The sequence below is a fragment of the Podarcis cretensis genome (assembly GCF_951804945.1).
Source record: "Podarcis cretensis genome assembly, chromosome: 2".
Classification (NCBI taxonomy): domain Eukaryota; kingdom Metazoa; phylum Chordata; class Lepidosauria; order Squamata; family Lacertidae; genus Podarcis; species Podarcis cretensis.
Genome location: NC_137171.1, coordinates 70,023,103 through 70,048,069, shown reverse-complemented (window position 1 = coordinate 70,048,069; position 24,967 = coordinate 70,023,103). Strand labels below are relative to the sequence as shown.

The 24,967-nt window shown below is 52.6% G+C and overlaps 2 protein-coding genes across 11 annotated transcripts in view; one reads left to right on the top strand and one right to left on the bottom strand.

Moving 5' to 3' along the window:
- Positions 1–290: 290 nt before the first annotated feature.
- On the top strand, positions 291–10,234 carry PRR7 (proline rich 7, synaptic). 3 transcript variants are annotated; one of them, XM_079964271.1, is made up of 3 exons: positions 291–1,026; positions 8,301–8,614; positions 9,469–10,234. In XM_079964271.1, exons 2-3 carry the CDS (start codon positions 8,317–8,319, stop codon positions 9,855–9,857), a joined length of 687 nt encoding a protein of 228 aa, XP_079820397.1. In that variant the 5' UTR covers positions 291–1,026; positions 8,301–8,316; the 3' UTR covers positions 9,858–10,234. The 3 variants fall into 3 exon arrangements, with proteins under 3 accessions (XP_079820397.1, XP_079820395.1, XP_079820396.1); XM_079964269.1 differs by having other exon boundaries at positions 296–1,026; positions 7,519–8,614; XM_079964270.1 differs by having other exon boundaries at positions 302–1,026; positions 7,519–8,536.
- Positions 10,235–10,719: 485 nt separating this feature from the next.
- DBN1 (drebrin 1) overlaps positions 10,720–24,967 on the bottom strand; it is a 40,027-nt gene continuing 25,779 nt past the window's right edge. For 3 of the 8 annotated variants that reach the window (XM_079964261.1, XM_079964262.1, XM_079964259.1), the window contains exons 4-15: positions 24,121–24,195; positions 22,973–23,119; positions 22,390–22,467; positions 21,818–21,969; positions 18,617–18,680; positions 18,274–18,333; positions 17,588–17,699; positions 14,994–15,134; positions 13,436–13,570; positions 12,578–13,320; positions 11,881–11,983; positions 10,720–11,708 (exon numbers count right to left, since the gene is read on the bottom strand). In XM_079964261.1, coding sequence (XP_079820387.1) covers positions 11,638–11,708; positions 11,881–11,983; positions 12,578–13,320; positions 13,436–13,570; positions 14,994–15,134; positions 17,588–17,699; positions 18,274–18,333; positions 18,617–18,680; positions 21,818–21,969; positions 22,390–22,467; positions 22,973–23,119; positions 24,121–24,195 — 1,881 coding nt within the window. In that variant the 3' untranslated portion in view covers positions 10,720–11,637. The remainder of the gene's footprint in view (positions 11,709–11,880; positions 11,984–12,577; positions 13,321–13,435; positions 13,571–14,993; positions 15,135–17,587; positions 17,700–18,273; positions 18,334–18,616; positions 18,681–21,817; positions 21,970–22,389; positions 22,468–22,972; positions 23,120–24,120; positions 24,196–24,967) is intronic. The other 5 variants (XM_079964265.1, XM_079964264.1, XM_079964260.1 and 2 more) reach the window with 4 other exon arrangements.

Here is a 24,967-nt window from a genome sequence, read left to right as displayed (position 1 = left end):
TTCCCAGCACACACCTCAGCGCGGTAACCGGGGGGTCTCCCCCGACCCAAGCCTTTTCTGCTTTATTGAGGCTTTGCTGTGTTGCTGCTCACCAAGACAAGAGCCTAGGAATAGATTTCCTCTTGCGTCTGTGTGCGTTAGGGTGGCGGAGGTGGGGGGAAGGAGGCTATGAATCAAGGCCTCGGTTCCAGGGACTATTCTTGGCTCGGGAGGCGAGGAGGGAGAGATCACGGATTTCTCTTGGGGGGGGGGCTGGGAGGGCCTCGGAGGTGCTTTTGCCGGACTTTCCCTGCTGCCTGGCGTTCTCCCCACCTCTGCGCCCCCCGCTTTGGCCCTGACGTGCCGAGGCTACAGTCGTGACGTCGGGAGGAGAGGGAGAAGCCCGCCCGGATCGGAAAGGACAGCGAGGGAGCCAAGCGAATCCCGGCAGGAAATTCCAACGAGGAGCAAAAAAAAAAAAAAAAAAAAAAAAGCAAGCAAGCAAAGGAGCCCCCAAGATCAGCGAGCCCCAGGCGCTGCTGCCACTGCTGTTTGCCGCTAGCTAGGTCGCCCTCCCGGCGACCCCCACTGCACCCCACTCCGGACGGCCTTGGAGTCCCGGGGTTTCTCCTAGGAAAGACCCGCGCGCCGTCCCCACGAGGCTGCAGGCCCCCCGAAGTGGGCAGGAAGAGGCCGCCGCCGGAGGGAGGAGCCAGAGGGCGGGGCCGGCAGAGCAAGCGAGCGAGCGAGCGAGCGAGGCAGGAGCTGGAGAGAGAAGAAAGAAGAAAGGAAGAGACGCGCGAGCGCTTGCGGCGGCGGAGGAGACAAAGGGAGAGCCCGGCACCGCCCGCGTGGAGCTGCCGCGTCGGGTAATGGGCAAGGCGAGAGGCAGCCCACACGCCTGACGCCGCGCTCTCCTGGCCGCGCCTGCCCCAGCCCCAGCCCCAGCCCCGCTCCACGCCACACCGAAGCCGAAGGGATGGCTGTGCCGGCTTCCCGAGATGGGGCTCCTGCGGGCGATCCCTGATCTCGGCGCTGGAAGTGACGGTGAGGACAAAAGAGACGAGAGACCCTGTGGGAGTCACCGGGGGCCCATCGAGGCGAGGAGGCGGCGGCAGCACCAGCCACCTGCCAACCGAGGCTCCTCTGCGCTTAGCTGCCTGTCTCCTCCTCTCTTCTCCCCACCCCTCAGCTGCCCACAACTGGTGGAAGGGGCCCGGCCGGCCGCCCCTCTCCCCACGTGCAGTTGCCCCTTAAGGTGCCAGCAGACAGGACTGATGGTCTGCTCGCCCCCAAGCGAGCGGGGCGACCCCAGGGAAGACCCTCCGGGGTTGCAGCTTCGACGCCGCCTGTTGCTTGGGCACCTGGGGACTTGGCATAGCTGGGGAACGTGGCGGCGTCACCCGGCGCTGGCAATGGACTTGCTAGGAGGCGGTTGGCAGGTTGGGGAAGGAAGGCGGGGGGGGGGGGGCAGGAGAGAAGTCCTGCGCGCTCTCGCCTGCCTGGGTTGAGCGCGCACCCATCTCTGCGTTGTGGGGTGTGCGTGTGTGCGCGCGCGCGCAAAAGCCGCCTCTTCGCAACGCCAGCTTGGTAGGTGCATTCAGCTCAGGATCGGTGCCTCTCCTGTTGGCTGGAGTCGCTGTGTTTGCGGGGTAGGGAGGATGATAATGGGCACTGCCACGGTAGAGACGCTATTCCGAGAGGTGGGAAGCATCTTAAGCTAGCTGTAAGCACCGGAGATCATCATGCACCAGGACGGGGGAGAGTGGGAGGGCCTTGCATAGGCCCACTGGGTTTTCCCAAATGCAAGCAGCGTCAGAAGGTTGCTTAAGTGTTTTCAGTGGACAGGGTTAATCGGCCTTTTAGAAAAAAAACCCCAGATAAATGGCTCCCCTCCCCATCCTTCAAGAGAAGGAGGCACCATAGCTCAGTTGAGAGATCAGGCCATGGTCCTTGTTCCCCAGTTATTCTTGCTTTGATACTATTTCTGTGCCCCACCAAAACACTTGGCCAAGGAACTTTAGCTACTGTCAGTCTGCGAAGGCAACACTAAGCCAGAGCAGTGGTCTGATTTTAGTATAAGGCAGCTTCCTTTGGGTGACAGGCAGTGGCTAAAGAGATGTCAGTGTGTTAAACCTGACCTCCAGGGTTTAATTTATGCCTGGGCTCAGCCCTGGAATTTGCTTTCTAGGCTGCATCTTGATCCTGGACCATAAGATGGAAAAGCAGGACACTATTAACCTTTGCAGGCTGCCTCACGTGGTCACTATCAGGAGTCAGGTCTTTTAGGGCAACAGGTAAAGCTTATCAGGCAGGAGAGAGCAGAAATTAAGTGCCCCTGGAAGCCATAGTGGTTCCTGGACTCCCACTTTAGGAGTGGATGCGTGCATGGCTGTGGATTGCCAGAGGGTCAGATGGACATGCTCAGTGGTCTGTTTGACTTCATGTGTATCAGCTTTAATTTAAATTAAGCTTAGGAGCTTCTGTAGTGGTGGCTAGGTAGGAAAATGTCTTTGTAAGAAGTGCTTGCCTTGAATTTGAGGTGCCCTCTGTGCTATCAGAGAAAAGAATTGAGAGCTTGTTCAGTTTCCCATTCAGTGTGGACACACACACACACACACACACACACACACACACACACTGCTGCCCAGGAATGTATGTAGCCTACTTGTGCACAAGGGCTGTTGGTGTCATCTGCATGGATGCGCAAAGCTGGTGTGCAAGAAGAAGCCACAGCCTGTAACAGTCCTGGTAGGGACATATTGCCTGTAAAGGCACCCTATCTTCAGAAGCCAACATGTGTCCTGAGCATATGTCTGAAGATGAATGGGGAAGGGAAGGCCTCAAGCCCACAAATGGTGGATCTGACATTGGAGAGGCAAGGAAGCCCAGTGCTCCAGAATCACCAGAGGTTCCAGCTGCAGGCCAGAGCAGTCCCTGTTCCGGATGGATTGGCTGCCTGTGCTTTTAAGGTGGACTAGTCCTTTTGATGCAGTGCTCCTCCATCCCTCCCTCCCTCCCTCCCAACCCCCAACCCTCCAGCAGCCGTAGCCAACACAGCACACCAGTCATCTCAGTGTCCCGTAGATGCCAGCCTTGCACGAGGCCAGATTCATGCTGTGGAGGAGCCCTTGCCAAGGTGCTGCTAAGTCTTTACTTTGACATTTATTGTCGTGATTTGAGGCTGGGATCTGCATTGCCCAGCACAGGCGTAGCTGTTCTCTCCTATTTGAGGAGGAGGGGAGGCACTGGAGTCTCGGGGAGCCGTGCACAGGCCCTGTTGCAATTCCCTCCCGCATCACCAGTTGCAATGCTTTCTATGCAGAAACCCTCCATCACATACTGAAGTGCATGTCTCCATACCCATCCTCATCTTATTAGGGACTTCTAAAAACACACACAGAAAGGATATTTATAGGTAAAGATGAGCTACATTTGCAAGAACCATCCTGGCCTTCTCTGCTGGAATGGACGATTTTTATTAAGTATCTTAAACAGGATGTTAAGGCTGCTGGTGGAGGCATTGCCTTGAGAAGACAATGGTACTGAGGACCGTGGGATCAGTAAGACAGGGTCATATAGTAGGTTCACTTGGAACACAAGTAGATCCCTGCTGGATCAGACCAGAGGCCTAGCTACTCTAGCTTCCTGTTCTCACAGTAGCCACCCAGTTGTTTTTGGGAAGCTCACAACATCAGGGCAAGACCCCTCTCCCGCTGTTGCCTCCCAGCAGAGGCATATATTGGTCACTGGTTTATGGCCACCTGTATCTGGAGCTTTTTGTCCTGCAGGTGTATGAATATTGCACTGGTCTCTGCTGGGATTATACTGTTCTCATGTACAGCAGAATATTCAGGGAGATCGAGGCAGCTCTGTGACCTCTTCCTTCTGGCCAGCAGCCAGCAGTCTCACCGAGTACCAAGGTTGTCCCAGGTGGAGGTCTGGCACTGTGACCTTGTCTTTGTTACAGAGTTCTCTGTGCTCTGCATTTAGAAAGTGTCTGCAATTCTATACTTCTTCGGACGCAGGTTGTGTGTGTGTGTATGTGTTTTTGCACTCAGTTAATTCTAGGAAAGCTGAAGCTTTGTACAATTAGGCAAATTAAAGCAAGCACCCAGGTGAGCCAAAATTGGATAAGATGAGGTAGGCTCTCTCAGACGGCATATTTTGAGGTACCATCAAGGGGAACCAAATTGTCAGTGGTTTTCTTATTACCATTTTTCTTTTTTTAGCTCTCCTGGGAGATTTTTTGGGTCATTTTGCATTATACTTTCTTCTAACCAATGGGAAGGTACATAGAGCTATGCACAACCCTGTAAATCTTCTCCCTGGCAACTGAATATCCTGTTCATCTCCCACTGTGGCTTTTGAAATTTCACGGTTCCCCCCCCCCCCGTCTATTCATTACATTTATTTCCCTGCTTTCCTCCGCGTTACTCAGAACCACATACCTTGCCCCTCTGCTATTTTTCCTTCACAACAACCCAGTGGGCTGGGCTAGGCTATAGGATAGTAACTGAACCAAGATCACTCAGCGAGTTTCATGACTGAGTGTGGATTTGAACCCTGGTTTCCCTGATCCTATCCGAGTACTCTAACCACTTAACCAGTCTGTCATGACACATTGCTTAACCTTACAAGCCTGCCTTCATGGCAATAAAGGTTAGAAACATATTTTAAACATAAAATCTGGTCTTCCCGGAAAGCTGAATTCAGTGCCTATTAACAAATTTCAGCCTTGTACAACGTGATCATTTGCAGCCTTTTTTGTGGGCATTTAGTTAATGTCAGCTTGCTGTTGACCTAATCACGCAGAAATTTTGTAGTTCCTTAGAAAATCCTGTTTTTAATTAGCAGATTTTGGGGGAGAGTAAACTGGGAGGAAGGGGGGGAGCTTGACTTCATCTTGGCAATCTCCCCTGTTGCTGCCATATTGGCAGCTGCAAAGTTGTTCTTCCTGGGCTTGTTTTAGCTCAGTCACACTTCCTTGATGGATCCACCAACTGGGACACGTGCATTCAAAGAAGGGACAAAGGACATTCCCACTCAACCCATGTTTCACGGGCTGCTTCATTTCCTGTGTGGATTCAGCCACCCACCTGCTTACCCAGTTACACTTCCTTTTCTAACTTGTGGCCACCACTTCTGAATGTAAACTTGACAGTCGTAATGCAACTTGTGTTTTTAATAATGGGCCTGCACATCTATGTAGAAAGGCTTATTTATGTGCCTTGTCAAAGATTCAGAAGGCCTATAGCTCAAGGTAATATATAGTTCAGTTGGCTGAGTCCCAGATGGAATATTTTGGGACTATATGGATAATAACAAAGGAAAGGATCCAGACAAGCACCACACAGGTGGCATTCAAACCCAAAACTTTAGTATAGGGCCATTATGAGGAAGACGTTAAGCAGTGGTCAACTGTATTGAGGCTAGAAGACTGACATTTCAGGCATTTTCTGTGATTGGCTGGCCTGTGGTGTCTCTTCTAACTAAATAGTTTAATGCTTACTGGTATTGATTTGCACCTGCCTTATGATGTATGGCAGGCAGGTGGAAGGTAAACAGCAGCCTACTCAGACCAGGGTCCCTGTTTCTGACAGAGCACTCAGTGCTTGTTGACTGATGGGCTTCTTACAAAGAACGCTTGGCTTTGATCTGACCTGATGTGAAGCAAGAGAACAGATCCAGGAACACAGCTTAGTTGCTAGCTGTTAACCTTAACTGTTAATGGCTGCTGATCATGCACTCTGGCTCTGTACATTTAAAACACACCAACAGGGTTGGCAGCTGACAGGGGCTCTCGGTAACGTGAAGGAGATCCACACGAGGCTGAAGCTCAGCCCACTTCTTAAGTTTTAGCGGCTGGTTTGGGCTCTGATAAGAAGGCTGGCTTAGTGTAAGCAATAATAAAAGCTTGCAGGCTTATCTCTTAATGCCTTGATATGGTGGGGGATACCCTCTCAGCTGTGTTTGAGGTGACAGTGAGATACTTTTAAAGGAGCAATGGAGTTGTTCCTCAGTACAGAGTTACTCAGAAAGGTCTAATCCCAAATAGGTCCTGTTAACATTTGGGGAAGTTCTGGTGACACTTTGAAAGGCCATTCTATGAATGGTGCTTACAGAGATTCCCAAGTTAGATAGGGTGCACACTAGCTAAAAGTGGGCAACAACAGGCCTCTCTACCTGGCCCTTGGTTGCACCCTCCCTGCCTAGGCCACGCCCCCTGCTGCCCTGTTCTGCAGCCTCCTTAAGTGTGTTTGCCTGGGTGGAATGTGGAATACCTCTTGCTGCATGTGTGCCTGTCCAGAATGCAGCCTAAGTGTACAAAGGCAAGATTCAGATCACCTCATCCCCATAGCTTGTGATCCGCTGCAGTATACATGCAGGAGGAATTCTCCCTCTCGAGTGATTGTGATTTCCTGAAATGGGGTTCTAGGATGAGTCCATTTATGAAATATCCTGGGAATAACGTACTTACTTGCCTTGGTTTATGGTGGCCTAGCTACTGGCAGACCTCAGAACTAACAAGCAATGAACTAAGGAGGAGGGTGGAGGTGTAGCTGATGGTGGGGCCTTTACCTGATACAAGTGTCAAAGTTCAGTTTTAGCTCAGGGCGACCTGCTTCACGCTCAGTGGTCCCTAAGCTGCATTGGAAACAGCTTTGCTATGAATGGGAGGTTGTTGGTTGGCATCCATTACCTGGGGGTAGGGGGTAAGCGAAGGCAGAGAAGGAGGAATCAGCACACATCTTGGCAGTGGTGTGTGATGTGCCATGTGGAGAGCAGTCCCTTGAGGGGTGAAGCTGTGACATGTGTGGGCAGGAGGCTTCTGTGATGGTTTGTGGATGAGCAGAGGAGTGCTGTTGGGCTAGCAGTGCCATCAGGAGGAGAAGTGAGGTAGTGCTCTGGTACTTGTCTTCTCTTGGCCTCTCCTGGTGCTTTTGTGCCCTTCTGTTTTGTGAGTTCTCCCTTTCACTGCCACAGCAGCAGCAGCAGCAGGTCTGGAATTTGGGTTCTCTCCATCCCTGGCAGTTTATTGCCTCTGTCGGAAATGGCCAGGGCGATGGCGGTCCACAGCTTTGGTTGCAACCTGTTCAAGGAGCATGCCTGAATGCCATAAGCCCAGCCTGATCTGTGAGTGTTCAGTGCATGAATGAGAGTGGACGCATGTGATGGTGAGTGTGTGGGCGGTACTGTGGCCGCATGAAAGAGGGCACATGCCCACTTGGTAGTCACAGGCTTAGATTGCTGGACAGGGGTCGGAGGCTGTACAATACACCCAATTTAACCAAAAGCTTTCCTCCCCTCTACTTTGCAGTTGTAACTGGTGGGAAGCCAAGCCAAGCCACAGGCTTTTGTGTTCAAGGGGAGGGGCAGTGTTTGCAGTCAGGGTCTAAGCTCTATACCCCTTCATTGGACCACCAGTGGCTTGTGCTCGTTAGCTGGGGAGGGGCTTAGAGCAGGCAGGGTGGGTTCTGCAAAATAGCACTTGTCTGTCCCCTCCTCCAATCAATGGCATTGTCTGTCTGTTTGCAGGGAGCGAGCTCCTGTCGGAAGTGCTGTTGGCCCTGCAAAGCCCCGAGCCAGCAATGGGAAGAAGTTGGGCTGGGTGCTGGTGTTACTGGTCGTGTTACCCCAAGTATCCAAGAACTCAGGCGTTTGAAGAAGAGAGCACAGGCCGTGCCCATGAGCCTTCCCAGCACTCTCCTTTCCTCCCTTGGGCTCCTTTAGGAGCCAGAACTCCCCTCTCTCCGTGAAAGGCCCAAGCCTGCGCCCCAGTCTCCGGCCAACCTCTTCCATGGCTGCAGTTGTGGAGCACCTCCAGGAGGCCGCGTAACTCACAAGGGGCTGAGCTGCTGCAGACCCTGCTTCCACTGCCTTGACTGAAGCAGGGCCTTGTTGGTGGTGGCCCCTGGATTGTACTGTGGCTGAAAGAGAGCACCCTACACAATCTTTGGGGAAAAGGCGAAACTGGACGTACAAGGAGAGCCGAGGGGAAGCTTGTGATCCCATCAATATGACTGGGCAGCAAGGGAGGAAGCAGAGCAGGCAAAGGTACCCGCAGAACTAAGCCTAGTCCCTGCCTTTTTGCAGAAGACCCAAAAGTGGGGGAAAGAGAGAAAAAGTCTCCTGCCCACCCCCCACCCCCAAAGCTGGAACTGAATAAACTCCTTGGCTTCAAAGCTCGTAGGGCGAAACCTCTGCCAGTCCTCCGGAGCGAAGATGGTGATGTCCCACGGCACCTACACCTTCCTCACCTGCTTTGCCGGCTTCTGGCTGATCTGGGGGCTCATTGTGTTGCTATGTTGCTTCTGCAGCTACCTGCGGCGGCGCATGAAGCGACGGCAGGAGGAGCGGCTGCGAGAGCAGCACCTGCGCACCCTGGAGATGGAGCCCCTCCACTACGAGGGCTATGGGGGCCCTGCCTATGGGGGCTCCGGCTACGGGGGCGGGTACATCAGGAACCCGCCGGGCATCGCGGTACCTCACCGACTCCGGATCGAGCCCCATCGCCCCCACCTCCCACCCCCGAGGCCGTGGAGCTGCAGGCATGGTAAGGGCACCCGAAGGGGACTGAGCCCACTCCTGGTGCAGAATACGGTCGCGTTTGGGAGGAGCGCTGCTTCTGCAGGTGGGTAGCTGGCTGGCGAGAACAGGAAGTCAGGCCGTTGTTTCATCTAGCATAGGACGGGCAGCACTGGCTGGCAGGGGCTCCCCAGGGTTTCACGCAGGAGTCTCCCCGCCCTCTCTGGGGATGCTGGGGATTGAACCTGCAACCTTCTGCATGCAAGGCAGATGCCCCGCCACTGAGCTACAGCTAAGGGAGCCAAAGCTGCCTCCAGCAGGCTTAAGGGTTCAGCCTTCAGACCAAACTGCTATTCACCCAGAGCTTGCAAAGTTTCAGCTTAATGGCAGCTTCGAACAAAATATGAAGGAATGAAAGAAAACATTGCTTTGGGCTGCCTTCAGAAGTCTTCTAAAAGTCAGATAGTTGTTTATTTCCTTGACATCTGACACGAGAGTGTTCCACAGGGTGGGTGCCACTGCAGAAATGGCCCTCTGCCTGGTTCCCTGTAAATTCACATCTCGCAGTGAGGGAACTGCCAGAAGGCCCTTAGAGCTGGACCTGTGTCTGGGCTGAATGATGGGGGTGGAGAAGCTCTTTCCGGTATGCAGGGCTGAAGTGGGCAGGATCTCAGGAGGCTTATTTAAGAGGAAGGTGGGGTCAGAATGCCCATTCTGTGTATCCAAAGTCTTGCACCATCCCTGATCCCATTTGCTTGCCTGTGAAGTGTAGGTCTGTGGTTGTAGCCAGCTCTTGGGTTGTGATAATAATAGAGCTTAGGGTGTTTGGGTCTCTGTCTCTCCCCAAACCTTGCTTGGGACAGATGAGCCTGTATTTTCTATGCCTGGGGAGAAGAGAGCAGGCAATGGTGGGATGGCACGCTTAACTGCACTCGGTCACTGTGATTGCTTTGCTTGCAGAACCAGATCCATCCAAGCCACCTTGCTACGAGGAAGCAGTGCTGATGGCCGAGCCGCCACCGCCTTACAGCGAAGTGCTGACAGACACGCGCGGCTTGTACCGCAAGATCACCACCCCCTTCCTGAGCCACGAGCAGCCGGAGAAGCAGGAGCAGCCGCCCAGCTACAAGCCCCTCTTCCTGGACCGGGGCTACAGCTCAGCGCTCCACCTGCCCAGCACAGCCAGCCGGGGCCCCACCTGCACCAACCTCTACTTGGAGGCTGAGCATTCGCAGCGCATCTTCCCCAGCTGGACAGACTCAGAATTCAGCGCCAGAGACAGCTATGAGCCGGGGCCCTGGCACCTGCCGGTCTCAATGCCTTTGTTTGGCAGGACTACTGCAGTTTAGCACGCCATGCCGCGCCCTGGGTGGGACTGTGGCTGCTGCTGCTGCTGCTGCTGCACACAAGCTGGAGGATCCCGGCAGCCTGTTTGTTCCCTTGGTCTGCGGGAGCCACCAAGCCTCTCAGTCCGAGCCTTCCAGCCATGTCTGGGGCCATGAGCCCTCGCAGTGCAAAGATCTCCCCCCCGCCCCCCGTTGCTCTTTGACCTCCTGGCCAGGGTGAGATTGGGGCTGGTCTCCCCATCTCGCCCACTTCCCTTTTTCTGGGCCCGCTACAGGCTCTGTTGGTGCTGACTGCAAGGGGGCCTTTGGGTTCATTTCCTATTTTTCGTTTGTTACATTTTGAAAATAATAAAAGTTTGTGGAACCTGATTTATTACAAACCTGGTGCTGGGTGGTCGATGAGTCGGTGCTGCGAAAATGGTGGGTGTGCTGTGCTTTTAAAGATTCCCATGTGCACTGTGGCAGGAAGTGAAGCAAGCCCATTCCTAAATAATCCCACAGAATTAGGAGGATGGAGGCCTAGGCATGTTCCAGAAACACATTCCTTTGTTGGCAGCGACATCTAGTGGTGAGTTCTCCTGCTCAGGCTATGACTTCATGCAGGGCCCACTACAGACCACACAATGCCACGTTCAAAGTGTTCCAATTGCTTAAAATAATAATTCCCCTCAGCTTTCATACCCCTACCCCATCAAAGTACATTTTTGGCCCTTAAAAGCAGCTACTGAAAAAACTCTGAATAAGAGATCAGCCGTTTTGTGCCTGTGGAATATGCCCACCCGACCACCCGGTGGTCTTGCGTTGCCTCATTAATCCTGCCCCACCTTTGAAAGCAAAAAAAGGCACCCTGTACTACAAAGCCAGCTGCCCTGCTTGGAATCAATTTATTTATTAACATACATAAGCACATTGCTGTTACAGAATTTGTGCTTTCAAAAAAACAATTACTGTACGTGAGAGAAAGGAAACCAAGCATGGAATGAAAGAGGAAAGAGGGTAGGGAAAGAGGAAAAGGTTTTTTTGGAGGGGGGAAGAGCCCACCCAGAGTCTCCCCTTGTCCCAGGCTCTCAGGGCAAATAAAGGCCTAAGGAGAAGGGTCTGAAATGGGCTTATTTCTGAAACAAGAGGGGCATTTGGGCACAGAACTCTGGAGGGGGGAAAGTTCCTTGCTGCTAGAGCCCAGAGATGGACGGGGCTCTCCTTTGCTTCCCTGGGTGCCTCAGGTGTGTGTTGGGGGGGACCAAACAGAGAAGTGGGGGGATGGGAGCCAGAGCCTTGCCCAGACAAGGGCCATTTTATTGCCATATTTTATTTTAAATTCGTGCAAAATACTCAAAACTCTGGGCAGAGTCTGAGAGGAGGAAGCGACCCTCCCCACCCACCCCCAAGAGCAGCACTCACAGGAGATCAACCCAGATGGTATACATGGCATTTGGGGGAGTGTCAGAAAAAACCCAATGGGCTAAGAGGCAATTGGAAGGGGGAAGGATCTGCAGGGAAGCTACCAACAAAGAGGGGGACCAGGCAGATTTACACGTTTCCTATTTGACAACATTAGAAAAACAGGGAGAAGAGAGAGAGAGAAAGAGAAAGAGAGCTGGAAAAAGTTACCCCGGAGTACCATGGAGAATATCCTGTCTGGCTGGGGCACAATCTTAGGCCCTGGACCGCAGGGCTACAATACGGAGCAAGCAGGCACCAGGCCCTCACTGCGGCTGCTCCAGGCTTGCACTCGCTGGGCTCGCTGGGTGCAGGATACAGGAGTCGGGCAGGGGAGCTGGCCTTAAACGCTGCCCCCAAAGTTCTCCTCGTCTTCTGGCACTGGGTCCGCATCCCAACAGGTGATATCAATCTCTGAGGGGGGAATCAAATGCATGACCTGTGAGGGAGGGTGGCTGGCTCTTTTCCCCCCTTTGAAAAGGGGTGGTCCCCAAAGCCCGCTCATCTAGGGGTCCCCAGAAGAGGAAGCGCAAAGGTGGATCTTCCCATCCTCCCTCCCACCTGCCCATCCATCCCTGATCCTCACCTGGGGGCTTATTGTAGAACACTGGAGGAGGAGCTTTAGCAGATGGTTCTTCTGATTGGTTAAAGTCTTCATCTTGTGATTGGCTGAAATAACCCTCGCTGGTCTGGAAGAGAAAAGCAAAACGTGGCATGTGCTGTGCTTTGGAAGGTGTCCCTATTCTTTCCCTTCCCAGTTAACCCAGAGCAACAATCACTTTCTGGTTTTGTACTCTCAGACAACGAAGGCCTGAGGAGTAAAATGCTCAAGCTACCCATGAGCTAGCACGTTCCAAAAGTTTGTGGAACATGCATGGTCTAAAGACTGCAGCAAGGTGCACATATTAAGTTGTTCATCATCATTCTTCAACATTAATACATAAAGGAATATTTTGTGTGTGTATAAATAAGACATGAAAGAACATGTGTCCTGCATAGGGAAATTTTTAATGTTTGATGTTTTACTGTGCTTGGTGTTTTAATTTGTTGCAAGCCACCCAGGGTGGCTGGGGCAACCCAGTCAGTTGGGCAGCACATAAATAACAAAATTATTATTATTATTACTTCTCCAGTGGCAGGGCCCAGAGGAGACACACTTTAAATGAACACGAAGCAGCAAGCTGTGGTACCTCATGATCCTGTTTTGATCTGCAAGGCAGGGCCAGGAGCTTTCAGTAGTGCTCCCCAGGCCCTGCTGCCAGCCTGAGCGCCCCCCTCCTCACCTGCGTGCTTTCCTTTTGGGCAGTCTCCCCGTTGGTGAGCAGCTGGGGCTCTTGGTGCACCCCGGAAGCTTCCTGCAGGGCGTGCTGGTAGCTGAGGGTCATCTGGTGCAGCCCCTCAATGGCAATGATGCTGGCTGGCTCTTCATCCTGCTCAGCATCGCAGAAGGTGGCCGGGGGCTCGGGCAGGTCGTTGAAGTTCAACAGGTTGTCTTCCAGGAGGCTGGCGGAGGGTGGGGGCTCCACTGCCCCTGGGGGGGCATCCACCTCGACCAGCATGGGGGCGGCGGCGGGTGGCCCATCGTGAAGGTCCCACGGGGCTGGGGTGGGGGGCCCGCCCTGGAGCTCCCAGGCGTCAGGAGGGGTGGGCTCGGCAGCGGCGCTGTCGTTCTGCCACAGGTCAAGGATGTTCTCTGACGGCGGGGCGGGGGGCTGGGAGAACCCAAAGGCCTCGCCCAGATCCAGGGCGCCTTCGCTCTGCATGGGCAGAGGGGCTGCTGGGAACAGAGGCTCTTCTTTGGGAGGCGGGGCATCTGGGAACAGAGGCTCGTCTTTGGGCTCTGGAAACACCAGGTCTTCCGTGGGGCCAGCCCCGCCTTGCTGCGGCTCTGCCCAGTCCGCTGCCTGCCAGGCTGTGGCCCCCACAGGGGGCTCCTCGGCCTTCTCCATTGGAGGCTCCACGCTGGCAGGGGCCCAGCTCATTGCGGATGCCACCGCTGTCTCGTCGCTGCTGGGGCTGGAGGAGTCTGCAGAGGGGAGGAAGCGAGAGAGGAGGTTCCTCAGCAGACCTGGAGGGAGGGAGCCCGCAGCCCGAGGACCCGGGAGAGGGGCAAGCCATAGGGGCGAGGGGGCTGCACGTACCTTTCAATGCACCCTGCTGCGTTACCTCATCCAGGGCCCGCTCAATCTGCTCCCCAACAGGCGTCGAGGCTGTGCTGGAGTCGCAGGGGCTACTGGCGGAGGCAGAGACCTTTCTGTGTGTTTCCGACTGGCTGCCTGTGAAGGAGCCACATGGGCACTCAGGTGGGGAGCCCACAAGTCAAAGGCCACGACACCCCCCTAGCCACAGGGCCCGCCAGTTGCGCTCCCATGCACGCAGGGCAGCTTCGTTTGAACAACAGCAACAGCAACAAGGCACCAAGATCCGACTCCTCCTGAAATGTGCCATTTCCCCAACTTACCCAGTCGACAAAATTAACCGGCTGCCCTTAAGCGACCCTAACCCTACAGCAAGTTATATGGCATAAAGGTTTCGCTTTGCTTTTTGCGGACAAATGTGTTGGAAACTGAAGGAGTGAAGAAGGGAAAAAAGCCCTCTTTTGTGGTGGGTGGAGGCAGAACTCTTGTGTCATGTACAACCATGGGGGCCCTGAAGTTCTCTATGTCAAATGGCACTTAAAATTAGGAATGAGGAAACCGTGGCTCTCCCAGCTTCCATTGTCCACAGCCATCATGGCCAATGGTCAGGGATGATGGGAGTTGTAATCCAGCAACACTGGGAGGCCGGTTTCACCACCCCCTCCTTTATAGAGTAAGACATATCCTCCCCTTTTTACTATCTTTGGAAGCAGAGTCTACAGGAAAACATAACACCCCTGCAAACATCAGGTGAAGGGACAACTTTAGAAGGTCGTCTCTGTCCCAGACTTAGTACTCCCATCACAAACCCAGTTCGCTCAGTATATCCACCCTACACCCTGGTTCAGGGACATCCCCTGTTCTGTAGTGCAACTGCCCCCTGCAGCATGGTGTGTGTGCCTGTGTGCATACTGTTTGTCTCTCTCTGTGTGTGTATATGTGTGTGTGGTTCATCTTCTGTTTGCATAGATTTTGGCTCCCCCTTTTCTAATCTGGCGAAACAGATGCTCTGTTCTACAGTCACAATCAGCCTAACTGGTTTTCATTTGAGGCTCTCTGTTCACTGCCTCCACCCTGCCTGTAGGGCATCAATACACCGGCCTGCAAATCCATGCTTGGATTTACGGTGTAGCTACTGATGTTGAGAAGTCCCTGTTGCGGCCTACCTAACCGAAGCTGTTTTTTAAAAGGTGAACCAGACGGGGGCATAGATGTGGGGTGCCAAAGGGGAAGTTTCCGTCTTATATAAAAGCCAGCCCTCCCGAGGGTGGTAGCTGCCGAAGCGTAACACTAGGCCCCTCTCCGCTCTTCTGGGGCTACACTCCTGCCATGCAGGGAACAGGAGAGAGAGCAGGCCGTGCCCTGAGTCTTCCCTGGTCCAGTCTGCGGGGCCAGTGTTTCTCGGACACTCATGGACTCTCAGTCCTTCCTTTCAGAGATGCCTGCGGAGTGAGATTGGGCGTGGCCAAAGATACAAGGTGCGGGGCGGGTGGGCAAGGCCCCCGAAGCAGCTGCCTCCCCAACCGACTCCCCAAAGCCCGGCCGGGGCCTGGCTACCTACATGGGAAGAAGGAGGAGAGGTTTGGTGTGCGGTGGCAAGAGATATAGGGGAAGGGAGTCCGTGGAGGGGAGGAGGAGGAGGAGGAGAAGGAAGGCGGCCCACTGTCAGGTGTCTTTATGAAAGGACAGTGCAGACGACCTGCTGAGAGAAAGACAAGACAGACGGACGGAGACAGAGAAAGCAGAAGAGAATGATCAGTCTCCCCTCCAGCTGCCCACTCCATCTCCCGCCCGCCCCCCTGCTCATGCCACTGGGCAAGCAAGGCCCACGTGAGGGGCTGGGGAGGCAGGGGAAGACTGTGAGGGAGGCGGGTCTCTGCAAAGGCAAGGAGGAGGGTGGGAGGAGGCTCCTGGGGGCAGCAGTGCAGGGTGGGGGGCTGGGGAAAAGCAAAGGCAGCGGCTGGGGGGCATGAGGGCCAGGCTGGAGCAGTGTGGAGGGGGCAGGATGGCATCAGGAAGGCTGGGCAGTGCAAGAAAGTGAAGCGGGAGAGAAAGAGGAAGCTCGGAGGCAGGATACGCAAGTGGTGCCGGGGAAGACGAGTTCATGCCAAGGTCCCTACGTCAACTGGCAACCTGGTCCCCAATAGAGAGTCGACCCAAACTATCACATAGAAGTGTGAACCCAAAGCCGTAATGCAGAGGGCTCCAGAGAGCAGAGTTCATTCCTTAGCCCTGAGGCAGGGATAGTCGCAGCTGCGCCATCCTCTGCGGTGGGCAGCCCAAGGAGCCAGAAAAAGCCACAGCAGAGGTGCAAAGGAGTACTCTAGCATGAACCACCCATGGAGGCTGCTGCAAATAAAGCGCTGAGTCTCTGCGCCTCTTTGCCAAAACAATGCCTGGAGGTTCTGCAGCCTACTCAGGTCTGGTGGGCTGTACAAAACTCACACGCAGCCAAGAAGTGTGTCCTAAGCAGCAGTCAGGAATTGAGGTGGGAGAGAGCACAAGAGAAAATCTCATCCGCTGCTGCCCCTGCTTTCTTTTGTCCAGTTCCTTCCATAGGGAAACCTGTGGCCTCCCAGACAATATCAGGCTACACATCCCATCTCCTCTGATCATCAGCCATGCTGGATGAGGCTGAAGGAGCCCAACACCTCCTGGAGGGCCGTAGGTTCTCCCTGCTAGCTACAGAGACACAGTCTCGCTTGATGCAATAAAAACTGCAGCAGGATTTCTGTCTTGTTTACATTGGCTTATTCCTAGTGTCCCTTTGCTCACCTGCCCACCCCAGCAGTACCATTCTTCAGACAGCACTGTCAAGGGCAGAAACAGGCTGCTAGGCCGGAGCATCCCCCCAAGGCTGGCCAATTCGATACATAACAACTGAGAGCTCCTGCTGCCTAGCTAACATCAGACCCATTCGCATACTGGGATGATGCAACTGAGGTGATGGAGGACCCCTTTGCTGCATGCACACCACTTGGAAACTTCCCATCAGGGAAGCCAATTGTCTGCAGGATCCAGACACCATGAAAGCAGGGTGTGGTGATGACAGGCTGCCAATTCAGATTTAGCCCAGAATGGAACGTTTTCTACATCAATGACTACATGATAAATGATCTTTTGCTTCCACGTTAATTTCTCAAAGGGTGAGAGGTTCACTATAGTGTCCTCAAAGACAGATGATCTCCCAGACCCTGTCTTGAAAATCAAGCTATGCTAGATTTGATCCACAGCCCAGAAACACACGCCTTGTGTGGCGTTGGCATCAGCAGCAACCTCTGATCCAGGAGTGATATTGTGAGCCTTGAGCAAGAGAAAGGCAGGACAACCTGGGCCACAGATGTCTCACTCTAAGCCCCATGTGCTGGATAATGACGTAGTATAACCCTGAAGATCTCATTTCTACTGTTCTCCAAAACTGACGAAACTGTTGCCGTTTTGGACAATGAAATAAATATGAACTAGAACACAGTGGTATCCTGGGTTAAGTACTTAATTTGTTCTGGAGCTCCGTTCTTAACCTGAAGCACCACTTTAGCTAATGGGGCCTCCTGCTGCCGCCGCGCCGCCGGAGCATGATTTCTGTTCTCATCCTGAAGCAAAGTTGTTAACCTGAAGCACTATTTCTGGGTTAGCGGAGTCTGTAACCTGAAGCGTATGTAACCTGAAGCATATGTAACCTGAAGTACCACTGTATATATACCCAACAACAACACCTAATCAAATTACTGGACGCAAAACTTGGTTATATGTGATAAGAAAGGACATAAGTCTTTTGTTATAGTTAGGTATTTGCCACTTTTCAGGCTTTCATAGGATGCTGGCTGTTTTCCTTATGGTGAGACTCAGCAGCAGGGAATGTCTCTTCTCTGCACCTCATTCTGTGTTCAACTGACCTCTGGTCATGTTTTTGAGTTTTGCCTTTGCTTCCTTAAACAACCCCCCCATCTGCTCATATCATCCGTAGCAGACATTTCCAAGTGTCTGGATGCCCACTGCCTTGCCCTGAGATTTATACTTCCCCACCTTCCATTCAGAAACAAAAACAAAACAAAAACCAGGTTGCTGAAATCTTCCTGACCGCTTCCCCACCAACCCTCATTCCCCCATTTTCTGTACTCCCTGCCTGAAGCAGCGCCGGCGAGGGCTCTCTACCTGTTCTGTTGATGGGCGGGGCTGTCTCTGAACTGGCCGAAGCCACTCGCTCTTGCTGCCTGAAGAACTCGCGGGGGTTCTCGGGCCTCTGAGCAATGATGGCAGCCGCCTCCTGTCAGGATGCGAGGGGAAGAGGCAAGAGAGGACGGTCAAGGGCAGCCCAGTCCACAGGCCCACACAGACCCCGTCATAAACCCAGCCCGAACCCCCTCACACCCAGTGCTGCCCCTCCCCATGCAGTTGCCAGGGCAACAGTGACAAAACATGATACGTGCCACACACAAACAGTGTCCCTCACCCCATGCCCCAACCCCACCCCCAGCAGCAGCAATGGCACACAGTGGCAGGGGGGGGAGGGAAGAAAAGTGACAGCACCACAATCTGTCTTCCTCTTCTGACAAAATGGAACATGTATGTAAGCAAAGGAGAGACGAGGACAGCCGGGATCCCGCCTTGCTCCCCAGAGAGAGAACTGATGCCCAGCCTTGCTTAAGCACAGACTTCCGCTCATCAACAGCACACTCCAGCTTCTCCACAGGACAACAGTCGCCAGAATTGAAGGCCCCCCTCCCCGCCAAAACTCTCCACACACAAACGCGACAACCCTCATGCAGCAAGAGCCCTGTAGGGTGCATGGAGGTCCTGCTGCCTACACAACGCATGCTGTGCCCCGGGGCCGCACTCACCTCCACCTCTGACTCAGACTTTTTGGGCTGCTGCCTGTCTTCGTCGTCCTCCTGCTCCCCCTAGGGAGAGAGGTCAGCGTCAGCCCCAGGGCACCTCAACCACACCAGAAGACCCTACATTTGTCTGTCTGTCTGTTTGCTTTACTGTTATTCTCCTGGCCTAGCACAAAGCTGGAGAGAGGAAGAGCTCTTGGGCAGCAAGGCGTCCTCACCCTGGCTGCAGAGTGGGTCCCCAATGTCACCAGCCAGCCTTGGTGCTGAATCCCTACCTCTGCCAACCTCCTTGGGGGAGCCAGTGGCACAACTGGACAATCCTCCCCCAAGCTCTTGAAGCATCACTTACAAAGATGGACTGCTCCTTCAACCGCTGCTTGGCCTCCTCCGCCTCCAGGGTCTGCTGCTTTCGCCTGGTGGGAAGGGAAAGGAGGAGAAGGAGGAGGAAAAGAAGGCTTGAGAGATCCTGGTACTGGAATGCTAGGACCTGGGTAGGATAGGCCGCAGGCTGACTTGGCTTTCTAACATTTAACATTAATAATAATAATAATAATAATAATAATAATAATAATAATAATACCCCACCCTTCCTTGCAAAGCAGCAGGAAGTAGCCAATCAGTCAAAAGATAGCCTTCTCCATTCAGGAACCATGGAGAACCGTCTGACCTCCAACTTTATTCCAAAGTTGTGTATATTTGAAATTTTCTGTTGCACCCTCACTTAATCCTTATTATGCACCACTTCCCCATTAGCTCTTATTTCAAGGCCTCTTAAATCATTTTCACTGGTCTCTAGAGCCCACTCTAAAGCTTGCTCTGTGCCTATTTTGCCAGCAAGCAGGAAAATCTCTTGGGCACCTCCAGATAGCATGGCCTTTTTTTGTTTCCTGCGGGTATTTTCTGCAATGTGTCTTTGATGCAATAATAACGCATTAGCCGTGGATTTACACTGGACAGCCCACACATCATTCCGCTTTCTTAGTTGTTTGGCAATGCTACTGCATGTGCTGCTGCACTATTGCCATTGGGAGGGAGGGGCACCCTTTTGCTATAGCACAACCAAAGCAGGACAACCCACCCATCCCACAAGTTGCAGGATTTCAGCAGGAAGCGATGGGGCATGCACCAGCTGGAAATGAAGCAGCATATCCACCTCTGAACCTTTGCAGGCCCAAACAACATTGAAAGCGGAATCACGTATAGCTGCCCTGATACCATCTTGAGCACAGATCATCATGCTTGTGTGATAAAAAGAACATTTGGAGGGGTTATTATGCCTTGTGTTCTGGGAGCCCCTCTGCTAAATGCCTCCTGTCGCTCCGTGTTTTGCAAGTGTGTCCCATTCCAAATCCCATCCTGTTTCTGCCTCCCACCTTTAAACGGTTACCTTCTGAGCTTCCTTTCTTAGGTGTTACACTTTACATGTTAGCCTATTGCATTTCATACCTTGTCAGCTCACCAAGGTGTTCCAAGTTATTATTCTATCACTTGGCATTCTGTCTGCTGCATGTTCACCTACCTAGGAACCACTGTTGTGTATGAAAACGACGATGTGTTTGTACTCTTAATCCAGCCTACCATAGCTGTTTGGATATAAACCACAACACGAGAAAGTATGCCCAAATATGTCCTGCCCAGGCTGGGTCCAATCTATCTCTCTATTAAAATTTCATCACTGCCACTCATGCAAATGCAAAATGATTTAAGTGCTTCACTTCAGAGACCGTAATTGTTCAGCGGTTATGAAACAGCACTGCCATCCGACACACACAGCCCTCCAAAGAGCTGCACAAGTCCTGATAAACCTGGGAAATCACAGAACAGGGACTGTTTATTGCACATATGGAATATGAAACCATTAAAGGCACATTGGCTACTGTTGCATGGTTCCCTCTGCTCCCAAATGAATATGCAGGAGGTGGCAAAGACCTATAATTTCAGATGTTTCTTCAATCTATTCTGGTAAGACACAGGGCAAGTGGTATGGCTTTGACCAAAGCAGCCAATCCTTCTGCCATCAGAAGAAGTAAACATCGTTCAGCCCGGACACTGAGGTCCAGTGCTGAGGGCCTTCTGGCAGTTCCCTTGCTGCGAGAAGCCAAGTTACAGGGAATCAGGCAGAGGGCCTTCTCGGTAGTGGCACTTGCCCTGTGGAACGCCTTCCCACCAGATGTCAAAGAGAAAAACAACTACCAGACTTTTAGAAGACATCTGAAGGTAGCCCTGTTTAGGGAAGCTTTTAATGTTTAACAGACTATTGTATTTTAATATTTTGTTGGAAGCTGCCCAGAGTGGCTGGGGAAACCCAGCCAGATGGGTGGGGTATAAATAAATTGTAGTTGTTGTTGCTGTTGTAAATTGAAAGCTTTGGATTATCCTACAACAACAAGGGAGAACAAACAACTGGGAAAGGGCACTGTTCCAGGGTGCTGCTGTGCAGTGGCTTTCTACTGCACATGACTGCAGGAAAGAGCTCTTTCCAAACTCAAGTGCTTAGCCACCCCCCCACCCCCCCCAAATCTGCCATGAAATCTTTCCGAAGAACACACTCAGGTTTCTGCCAGAACTTTGGGGTCTCATCTCTATTCAGTGTGAAGTGCCAGACTGTGCTCCAACATAACATGGCAGAGAACAATCAGCAGTGGTGGGCAAGCCATTTTTCAGGGAGAATTGCCTGCCATTAATGGTCTTCACTGGCTTTCAAAGAGCCCCAAGATGCCATGGAACACAGCTTGAAAACCACTGGTATTATAGAGAGGAAGTAGAATGTGGATTGGGGAGGTTCCAATTCCCACTCACCCATGAAGCGCTCTGAATGACTTTAGGTCAGCCGCTACCACCCAGCTGAACCTACCTCCTAGGAATGTTTTGGAGGAAACAGCTATTACCAGCGCAATACATTCAATAAACATGTACAGTGGATGCTTGGGTTGCGAACGTGATTCGGGTGGGATGCACGTTCGCAATCTGCAGCGTTTGCAACCCACAGTGGCGTGTCTGCGCATGCGCGGGTTGTGATTTGGCGCGTCTGCGCATGCGCGACCGCCAAAACCCAGAAGCAACCCATTCTGGTACTTCCGGGTTTCGGCGATCCGTAACCCAAAAAAAAACGCAACCTGAAGCGTCTGTAGCCCGAGGTATGACTGTATATGACTCTGTGAGCAATTAAATTGAAAACAGCAAGAGGTGAGGCTGATATATACCTCCATCCGCACTAAATAATCATGCTGAGTTCAAGCAGACTCTCACCACCATCAGTACTGGCAGCATAACATTCAGGAAGGACCAAGAGGCACTTAGGCCTATGCAAACAGAGGGAGGAGCAACAGGGCAGCCAATGAAACAGGGCCACTTTTGCTTCCCACAAGGAAGCAACGTGGAAGAGGCATCCTTGACTGCAAGCAGGATTAGAGCACAAGAGCCCTCTCCCTCCTGTTGGACGAACCGATATTTGCCCATCTTGGCTTGCTAAGGAACCACCCGTGTTGCCTCCTTGGCTCCCTTTGCACACAGACAACACCACGGCCAGACCCTCCCGGCTGCCCCTTGCCTGTGTTCCTCAATCTGCTCCTCGCGCTCCCGGTAGCGCTTCTCTCGCTCCTCCTGCTCCTGCCTCTCCTGCTCCATGCGCTCTTGCTCAAAACGCAGCCGCTCGTCCAGGGCCTTCTTCCGCTCCTCCTCCTTGCGCAGCTCCTCCTCTTTCTGCAAGGGACAGAAAAGAGGGAGAGGGTAGGTGCTGCACCTCACACAGAAAGGCTGGAACAGGGATGAAGGTAAGGAAAGACATACGTGTGTGTGTGAGAGAGCGAGAGAGAGAGAGAGAGAGAGAGAGAGATATGATGGATTAGATAGATAGATGATATAGATAGATAGATAGATAGATAGATAGATAGATAGATAGATAGATAGATGATATAGATAGATAGATAGATAGATAGATAGATAGATGATAGATAGATAGATAGATAGATAGATAGATAGATAGATAGATAGATATAGATAGATAGAGATGATAGATAGATAGATAGATAGATAGATAGATAGATAGATAGATAGATAGTCATAGCTAATCACAGACTTGACCTGCCCAGGGACAGGGCTTCCTTGGTAAAACTTTTCTACCTTGGCCTGCTCCCAGAACTGCTCCCGGTTGAGTCGCTTCATCTCCACAGCAGCATCAGTCTTCTGGTAGGTGGTGCCCTGAAACAAAGAAATCAAATCAGGAGAGAGACGTGTATGTGTGTGAATGAGCACACACAGATAACAAGACAACTTGCCAGGTTCTCACTGCCCTGGTGTGTTTCACAATGGTTTGTAACAGCATGGGGGTAACTGACCAGAATATTCTTCAAGGCAGTTCATAACGTATGCTGGAGGATTTGCAGTGCACCCATCGCAGCCAGTGAGGTTAATCTGAGGTTATTGCTAACTGAAACGTCCACTCCACTGTAACCATCTTTCTTACCCTGCGTCAACAGCCTTCCAAAACCTGGTGCCTGCAGATGGTGTTGGACTACAGCTCCCATCTCCCCCTAGTCCCAGGCCATGCTGGCAGGGGCTGATGGGAGCTGTAGTCCAAATCTGGGGAAGGCTGCCCTAAGTAGAATTTACTTTCAGCAGACCAGCCACACCCAAGCCCAGAAGAGGTTGGTGCTGCTTCTCCCCAGCAAGGGGAAAGGGGGGCATGGCAAAGAAGGAGCATTACCACGGGCTGCGCATTCTCATCCTCACGCAGGCGGAGACGGTGCAGCACGGGGCTGGCAATGCGGGCGAGGCCGTTGGAGAGCCGCTGCCCAATGGCTCCTGGGTCGATGTCTTCCACACTGCTAGCGTTGACAATGACATCCACACCCTGTTGAGACATTCAAACCACATTGAAAAATGAAGGTCCGGCCACCAAGCTGGAGAAGATGACATAGACCTGTCTGTCCTCTGAGGCTCCAGGGAGCAGGACTAGGACCAGGAAAAGAGATTTCAGCTCAGCACCAGAGGACACTTCCTATTTATTGGGAAGAGAGCTGCTAGACAGTAGACAAAGACTGTGTTGGGAGGTGGTGGGCTCTCCTCCAATGGAGCTATTTAAGCGGAGTCTGGATGAGCATATTTATCAGGGATACTGTAGCTTCAAAGGTGGGAAACCCCTTTCAGAGAGACCCTGCATTCCCTCTTGGGTAGTTTTGTGGGGGGCTGCTTGCCAGTGATGGGCAGGGCCAGAGGCAAAAGCAAGCAAGGCAAAGGATGTGTGACATTTACCTTTGTAGAGCAGGCTCTACTCCAGCCACACAAAAGCCAGAGGCTTACACCCACCTGTGCACCTGCTACCTGCCTACCTAAACTGGGCAAGCAGGAGGCATGATCATGGCTCAAGAACATATACCAGCCAGGCAAAAGCACTTTAGAAAGCCGCAAACTAGGCTGATGAGGGGCAAGGACTAAGAAGAGTCCCAAGGGCTGGGTGGAGAGGCCTGGAGGGCCACATCTGGCCCCCTGACCTCAGGTTCGCCACCCCACTTGAAGCTGCATTTTGCATTGAGCAGGAAGTCAGATGAGGATTTAAGGCAGCTACCCTGGAGGACAACAGCGGAGACCCAGCAGCTGGCACAGGTCTCCTGCCAACAGCTCACAATCAAAACTCCTTGCCCATCCCAGATGTGGAGCCTGTGTCCTTCCAGATGTTATTGGGCTACACTCTCTGTCCACAACTGGAGGGCCACAGGTCTTTCCACCCCTGCATTGCAGGAGAACCACGTTCCCTCTTCCACAAAGTCCAAATCCCTTTTCCACAAGATGAGAACGGACTGTTGCATAGGCACTCCCACCTGCACACCCTTCCCCAAACAGTTTGCCACTGACCTGGAAGAATTCCGCGACTTTGGCCACATGGCTGGCGCAGGCACACTTGCGGGCATCAGCAACATCCTCTCCCACCTGCCAGGCATAAAGGTGCACAGGGACGGGGAAGGTTAGTGCTGGAAGATGCCACTCTCGTGAGACAGCAGCAGGCAGCATCTTATTCTACATGCACATAGAGACACAGGCTACTTGGGAGAGCATCTGGAGAGCTCAGAAGGAGGAGGACAAGGGCGGCACCAGCACGCAAGAAAACGGGATATTCCTCTGGATTTTTGAATGGAATGCAAGAGCAGCAAGGATTTTCTCTGCAGAAAGGTCTTCCTTGATAATTTTGGATGAGATGTAGACCAGACATATCACTGTGCCAACAAGGTAGGGAAGAAACACTGCCCCACATGCCTAAATCTGCAGCTTCTTCTAAGTCCTGGAGCATCAATGCTTGGCAGGAGGTTTTTTTGCTGTCTTTTTGTTAAGGACTGGGAAATGACACAGAGAGTACATCTTATATTCCTTCACAGTAGATCTCACCCTTGCGAAGGGGGTCTTGCTAGGGCTAGCAGCGATATTCAGTGGTTTCCAAATGGCTGGATATTTGTTGTTCATTTCTGCCCCATGGCAGCATTTTGTAATGTGTTTCTTCTTTTAAGTCACCCTTCCCCAACCTGGTTCTCTCCAGATGCTTTTGGACTACAAGTCCCATCAGCCTTAGCCACCATGGCCAATACACAGGGATGCTGGAAATTGTAGTTCTGCCCGGACACTGAGGTCCAGCTCCGAGGGCCTTCTGGAGGTTCCCTTACTGCGAGAAGTGAGGTTACAGGGAAGCAGGCAGAGGGCCTTCACGGTA

Bases quoted from the DNA above. Each gene is read 5' to 3' on its own strand.
- PRR7 (XM_079964269.1), top strand. From the start codon at position 8,206: ATGGTGATGTCCCACGGCACCTACACCTTCCTCACCTGCTTTGCCGGC. The intron at 8,615-9,468 runs GTGGGTAGCTGG...CTTTGCTTGCAG, and splicing joins GAGGAGCGCTGCTTCTGCAG to AACCAGATCCATCCAAGCCA.